This window comes from Peromyscus maniculatus, chromosome 5 (genome assembly GCF_049852395.1).
Source record: "Peromyscus maniculatus bairdii isolate BWxNUB_F1_BW_parent chromosome 5, HU_Pman_BW_mat_3.1, whole genome shotgun sequence".
Taxonomy (NCBI): Eukaryota; Metazoa; Chordata; class Mammalia; order Rodentia; family Cricetidae; genus Peromyscus; species Peromyscus maniculatus.
Window position 1 is genome coordinate 52,712,890 of NC_134856.1, and position 7,514 is coordinate 52,720,403.

Sequence of the window (7,514 nt, forward strand, 5' to 3'; positions counted from 1 at the left end):
CTTTAGTTAACTGTCTCCTGGTCTGTGATCATCCATGGGTCTGTACAATTCACTGTGACCCAGGAACACGGAGAACTCCTGCTGGTGATTGCGGTGCAGAGGGGAACAGCCACGCCTCCTGTCCTGTCTAGTACCTTCCCTAAGCGGCTAAGCTCCCTATAACAGCCCCAAGGTAAGGTGGGACAACCGGACCTCATATTCCAGCGAGTACCTTCACTAATTTGCTGGACTCAAAGACACCGCCAACACCACCACTAAGCTCACACTCACCCCCACCCCATCCATAAATGTAAAGAATCCCTTTGTTTTGTTCCTTGGATCTCCTGTCCCAGCTTCCTCCACTGAGTGGCTTGTGTCATTGACAATGATTTCACCTAAAAGCAATCTCAGCGCATCTCCTTTCGAAACCTGGGAAGTATTATTTGAACCTGTGCCCTCCCAACTCAGCTCGGCACCTGTGGCATAAGCATCCCAGTTCCCTCTCTTTTCTCACACTGTTCCCTCTTTTACACAAATGGAGACCTGCCCCACTTAGCATTAGGCAACCACATTGTTGGAGAAAGAAGCCAGGTTAGATTCCACTTACATCACACTAAAACACTGGCAAACTGTGTCCACTGTGCTGCGTGTGCCTCCAGAGTTGGGAGTGACAGCCCGAGCTTTGGTTGTTTCTACAGAGCTGGCTTCTTTGTGCTGAGCAAGTGTTTTGTACCTGGGTACATTCCATTCCATCCTTTTTGCTTGTTTGGTTTTTGTTTTGTTTTTTGTTTCGGAGACAGAGTCTCACTAAGTTTTCTCAGGTATGCCTTGAACTCATGATCTCTCCAAAGTAAGTAGGATTATGGGCTCGGCATTCTTATTGGCCCATGTCTTCTACAATAGGTCTTGGTGAAGAGCAGACATCCAGCGAGTGCACTCTCACCAACTCTAAGGGTTTTGTTTTGTTGTTTTGTTTTGTTTTTTACATTTATTTATTTTGTGTGTTACATGTATATGTGTATGTGCATGTCACAGCACAGGTGTGCAGGGCGAAGGTCAATTTGCGGGAGTCAGGTCTCTTCTTCCAGCATGCAGGATCCAACTCCACTGTCAGATCTGGTGGCAAGCACCTTCACCCGCTGATCTGTCTTGCAAGGCCTATGTGTCTGACATCCACCCACCAAACAGATCAACGTTTACCCTCCCCCCCCCCCCCCCCGTAACCTTTGCCCACTTCCGGTTTTCCCTCCTTTTCCGCTCCCTGCGGCGTGGAGAGTGGAGCTGGGCGGGGTGGGGGCGGGGCTAAGAGCGGGGGCGGGGCCTATCCTCCGGCCGGATGCTCTGAAGGCACCCAAGGCCCTTCCGGTGCGTGACGAGAACTACAGCACCCACAATGCCTCGCGGTCCCGTGACTGTGTTGTCGCGAGAACTGGCGGCTTGGGGGCGTCTGCGCCAAGAAACCGAAGTGTAGGTGACGGTTCCTAGACATCGCCGCCAAGCTGGGCACCGGGGAAATGGCCGAGACGGACCCCAAGACCATGCAGGACATCACCTTGGTGGTAAGCGGCAGGCTCACGTGGGTCCCGACACTCCGTGGCCGCTCTCGGCCCTGGCGTGGGGTGTGGCCAGCGGCCTCGGCCCGCGCACCTGCCGGGCTCGCCCTCCAACGGCCCCGGCAGGGACCCTCACGACCTGACCCGCGGGAATACCAAACCCGACCTGGCAGGGCCTTGCCAAAGGTCTCGCACACCTACCGGGAGTCCCTACCCCCCGCCCGCGTCCTCGCCTCCCCTTCCTCCCAGGAAAGGGGTCTCGGGATAAGCTGGCATCGGCGGACTCGTTCTGATTTCTTGTAGGTGGAGACGCTCTTGCAGCAGATGCAAGACAAGTTTCAGATCATGTCCGACCAGATCATTGGAAGGAATATCCTTTTGATTCGGAGGCAGCTTCTTAATGGTGGGGGGCGAGCGGGTGGCTTGCGAACTGACTTCAGTTAGTCCTTTAGAAATTACCTTTTTCACGAGAAGTTTGTTCTTATTATTTTTAATTGTGTGTATAAGGGGTGCGCGTGAGTAACTGACGCGACCAGAGGCGTTGGAACCCCTGGAGCTGGAGTCACAGGCGGTTGTGAGCTGCCACCCAATGTGGGTACTGGGAACCACACTCAGGACCTCTGCGAGAGCCTCAGGTGCTCGGAACCGCTGAGCCATCTCTCCGGCCACACTTAGAAATTCTTTACTGATCTTGGCTCTTCTGTGTTCCTGAGGAGGGCTGTGCCCAGAGCCAGAGACATGGCTGAGCTACCCAAGTTCCCTGTTGGGGGCCCTCCAGTAAAGGGGCTGGCTGTATGGTGACTGTTGGCTCGTTGAGGTCTTCAGTCTCCAGTCCTCTTCTCATCCTCACGAATGGCATATAGAGTCCTTTGGGATTGATAAACGAAGAAACCGAGGCTTAGGAAAGTAAGAGAGCTCACCTGGGGACCCTGTACCCCACCCAGACTTTGCCAGGCTGTCACTGGAACCAGAAGAAACTTGGGAAAGCAGCCGCTTTCAGCCAGTGTGCAGGGGCCTGGAGGGGAGGGGCAGAGTGGGGTGTTGGTGTGTGGGCTCTTTAACGGTGCCACTTGATGACATGAGCAGTCGAATTGATGATCTGGAGAAGAACATCGCCGACCTCATGACCCAGGCTGGAGTGGAGGAACTGGATGGTGAGAACAAGATCGCTACTGCGCAGAAGAGCTGAAGGTAAAGGAGGGTGCCATTGTGCCCAGGTGAAACACCCACAGTGACCGACCAGACGTGTGATTTTGATGTAGATTGCCCCGTGTCATTCCCAGCAGGCATCTCTGCACCGCACCCATGAACTCCGTGTTTTGAAATTTTTTATGCCTCATTCCTTAGGTAGAATTTACATTTCTAATTTTCATGACTTAAAACTGTGTCGCTCCCCTTACACATCATAGTTGTCAACTACAAAGTTCACACATAAGAAGAGGAAAATTAATGACAAAGGACAAAACTCATCTTTTTAAAGATTTGTCTGTGAGTGTTTTTGCTTGCATATGCACCTCATGCCAGCCTGGTACTATGGGAGGCCAGGAGAAAGCATTGGATCCCTTGGAACTGGAGTTACTCACTAACAGGACCTGCCGACCTGTGGGTGCTAGGAATTAAACCTAGATCCAAGAGTAAAAAGTGCTCCACACCACTGAGTTATCTCTGCTCCCTTGATGTTTTAATTGTAAGTTAAGTTTGCAGTTTTGTGATGGGCCTCACTCATATCCTGGGCCCTGCATTGGACACAGCTGGAACTTGGACATGTCTCCGGCTAGTGAGCTGGTAACTGAAGACCACCAGGTGGTATCATTTCAGGGCATGTGTTTTTGGTGTCCTGCCCTGGAAGATTATTTCATTGTTTTCTTTTGGAAATAGCAGAGAATTCAGGTCACCTACGTGAGCATCTGTCTTAAATTCTAGAGACTTTTGTGACTGGATTAAATTTGCACTGAATCATTTCAGGTATCAGAAGATGAGAGAGGCAGAAAACCAAAACCACTTAGTGTAGTGAGTTTCTTTGTAGTTTCACCTGTTTGTGTGGGGAGGGGCACTTCCAGCCCTCATTTTTTTTTTTTTAATGTAATCTCATTATGCAAACCTGACTGGGTGGCCTGGAACTTGCTATATAGACCAAGATAGCCTCAAACGGAGATCCACCTGCTTCTGCCTCTGCCTCCTAAATTCTGGGATTAAAGGTTATTTTCTGACCATGGCCTGGGGACCAACTTCTCAGTGACTTAAATAGGTTGTTCTGAAATCCAAGAGACTAGATGGGGTTGGGCGGGTCAAGATACATAAACAGTTCACTGTGAGATGCTCCTAAGTGCTTGGTATGTGCTGTGTGCTCTTCAGTCCTGTTTAGGAGTGAGCTGCAGAGTCCAGTGGGTCTTGGGAGCTGCTGCAAAGTTTTGCTATGTTGTGGCCCAAAATCCCATGAGTCAAAAACTGAAAGATTGTGTGATTGTGTTTCAAAAAGAAAGGAAATAGGAAGTGGACTCAGAGAATTTTTGAATGAAGATGTCCAAATAAGGGACTGGAGAGATGGCTCTCTCTGCTGTAAAAGCACATATGCTCTTGCAGAAGTCCCAAGTTCAGTTCCCAGAACTCACACGAGACCTCACTCACCACTGTCTGCAACTCCACCTCCAGAGGCTCCAACGCCCTCTTCTGGCCTCCACCAGGACCTGCACTCGCCTGCACATACCCACACACAAGGACACACATACACATAAGTGAACTTTTTATTTGAGATTTATGAATCAATTGAGTTTTCTAGAATAGTGTGCATGGAGAATTCATGGGGTGCTGGGGGTGGCTTTGCTGTGCCCTCACGTTGCTCTTGATGGTTTTCTTCTTTCGCAGGCTGCTGATATTCGCACTGAACCAGAACATCGTTTTTCCCAAGCCAAGAGAGAACCAAGTGGCTTTCTGCACCTAACTACTATGTGTTGACAGGTTTATAAAGCGTGCATTCTTACCACAGCCTGCATAGTCCATAGAATGTCCCCCTACACCCCCAGTTTCTCCAACTTGGTATCGTCATATCTTGGTCAGTTGTCTTAATTAAACACTAAAACTGTGGCGGTTTCTGCATAAAATTGTCCAACTTTTTAGTGGTTTTTTGAAGTCCTTTCCCTCTGTTCCCTTTGTGGTAGTTACTGTTTGATCAAGTGGCAGAGTACTTTCCAGTTAGGTGACTAGTAACTCCTCCCCCTGGCAGAAGCCGTGACGTGAGACGTGTATGTTTAGGGTTCTTTCATTTTCAGCACAAAGTGACTGTTGAGCCGACACTAGAGTGTCAGAAATACTTTTCCAAATGGCCGAGAACATTTAGCAATTGTTTGTGCCGAAGTGTCTGTCAGAGTTTTGCATGAGATTCTAGTAGCTTTGGTAGGGCCTACCGTGCTCATCTGACAGGGTGTCAAACCCAGTGACCCTGTCCTCCTTTCGAGCTACTGACTGAAAGGGAAGAGACCAGAAGACCCGAGTAAGTTCACTGCCGGTCACATGACTGCGAAATGCCCAGTGGCTGGTGGGAGGCTCTGGTTTTTAAGAAATACTATTTTACTTGAACTATTTCTTGCCTGGAGTCTTGCACAGTGAGTTCTATTATTAATTAAAGAAGACAGATAATAAACTCTTTACATCTGGAATTCCAGTGTCTGGAGGCTTAGCCTCCAGGCCACTTTTGATGACCTGGAAGACTATCCATGTCACTGTCCCCACAAAGTGATTTCATACAATAAAAAACGTGAATAATTGGAAAAGTTGAAGAATGGCGTGGTCCTTCCTAGAGGAAACTGACCAAGTAGGGTGGGCATTCTGTTGGCTCATCTGTGTTGCAGACAGACTAAGAACAACTTGGTCCTAGTTTTAAATTCTGGGGTGGGATGGGAGGTGGGGTGACAGGCTCCTGAAAGTGTGTTGCTGGGTGCTGTTAAGCAGCAGGAGTTCCTGTCATCAGACCAGTGGATGGCACTGCTATCCTCAAGGTGCCACACTGTTAGGCTGGACAGACCAGCTGCAACCTGCATACAAGACATTCTTGATCCTTACAAATGGGAACTCTGGGCCTGCTTGTCATCAGGAGACATGGGATGGTTCAGGAAGGACTTTGTGACCTAAGGACTCAGCTTCGGAGGCAGATCCCTGGACCAGAAACACCTGTCATGATAAAGGTGCTGGGACCCTGTTGCTGGGATGTCCTTGTGTCCAGGATGTTTGGTATCTCAGTTTTCAGATGAAAAGTGGGTGCCATGTTAGATTACCAACTGAAGCCTTCAAAAGAACAAGAGTCGGCAGGAGGAACACTAGGAGACTGGGTACTTGAGAAGGGTGGCCTGGGAAGACTTCCGCCAGGGTGCTTGTCACGGGAGGCTGCTCAGGAGAACGGTTTATGGTCCTATTGGCTTAGGAAAGTTCCACACTAGGTCAGAGTCCTGCCTATTCATAGTGCAAACTAGCTCATCAAACTTGAAAAGCCCTGGAGCAGGGAGGTCAGGCCTGATCCTCGCCTATGTCCCATCCCACTGAACTGTACGGGAAGGTGGGCACAGGGAGATAACTTAAGCTCAAGCCACAGGTGCCGTGGACTCCCTATGTAAATACAGATCTCAAGTGTCCAGCTGCTTTTCCAATCTTCGGAGCAAAGCCATGACCTTACATAAAGCAGGCTTTGCAGCCTGTCCAGCCTCCATCTGAGACTGGACCTGCATGGAGAACAGCAGTTCACTATATGACGGAGCTCTGAGTACACTGGCAGGCCTCCACTGTAGCCCTCCGAGCCAGCCAGACTTCTGCCTTCCCGGTACCACCTGAGTCAGCTGGAAAAACTGCCTTGGGACCTCCTGTTCTCCAAGGAGCAGCCTCCAGATGTTACAGACAACCTCAGTTTCCCCTAGCCTTTGCTCATCAAAAATCTGAGTCAATCAGCCCCAGTCCCTCACCCAGCCAGCCAGCATTCAGGAGGAGAGCTAAGCCTTTGCTCCTGGGTCATTCACAGACCAGGGGCCCCCCAGCCTCCTCCTCTGGTCCCTGTGTATGCACTCTGCTTTCCTTAAGCTACAGGGTTTTTAACTGTCTTAGTCATTTACCAGTTTGGTTTTCTATCTGACCACGTTGAGTCAGGTCAGTCCGCAGGCCCCTGGGAATCTGGTGAACTTAAACTTGACTGGACCCTGCTTTTAAAATGGAGTTGAGAAACAAGATGGCAGTACTGAGGGCAAGGCCTTTTGCTTGTTCCCTAGCATTCTAAGACTTGAACTCAGAGCCTCGTGTTTGCATGGCAAGAGCCATCATCCCAGCCCAAGTATGCATATTGGGCATCCATAAATTCCCCCGAGTTTATTCTTTTTAATGTTATTTCCTCAGCATAGAGGGCGAGGACAGTTCTTCCCACACCCACTCATGTTAGTCACTCTGGCCCAGACCAGTCTGAGGTCATTGAAAAGAAACAGATTCTTAATTAGAGTAACAGCAGAGCCCTGGGTTCAACTTCACCAGCCCTCTGAACCCAGAGTTTGCCCCAGCCCAAGGAGCTGAGGGCCAAGATGAGAGTCACACCAGTTCAATCTACCTCTTACTAGAACCCTCCACTAAAAAACTGAAAACTAGGCGGTGGTGGCGCACGCCTTTAATCTCAGCACTTGGGAGGCAGAGGCAGGTTGATCTCTGTGAGTTCAAGGCCAGCCTGGTCTACTGAAGTAAGTTCCAGGACATCCAGGACTACAGAGAAAAACCCTGTCTCAAAATATATATATATATATATATATATATATATATATATATATATATATATATATATATATATATATATATAGAGAGAGAGAGAGAGAGAGAGAGAGAGAGAGAGAGAGACCCTTAAGCCACAAGAAGATATCCAATCACATAAGGCTTCCTGAGTGTCAGTTAACTGAAAGGGTCTTAAAGAGCATAGTAAATATTTTACCAGTGAGATTAGTTGTTCAAAGCTGGTCATTT

The 7,514-nt window shown here is 49.1% G+C and overlaps 1 protein-coding gene across 1 annotated transcript; it reads left to right on the top strand.

Moving 5' to 3' along the window:
• The first annotated feature begins 1,338 nt into the window (after positions 1 to 1,338).
• On the top strand, positions 1,339 to 4,633 carry Hsbp1 (heat shock factor binding protein 1). Its single transcript, XM_006986351.4, has 4 exons — positions 1,339 to 1,538; positions 1,836 to 1,902; positions 2,603 to 2,723; positions 4,398 to 4,633. The coding sequence occupies exons 1-3, from the start codon at positions 1,494 to 1,496 to the stop codon at positions 2,719 to 2,721; spliced, it is 231 nt and encodes a 76-aa protein (XP_006986413.1). The 5' UTR covers positions 1,339 to 1,493; the 3' UTR covers positions 2,722 to 2,723; positions 4,398 to 4,633.
• Positions 4,634 to 7,514: the final 2,881 nt, after the last annotated feature.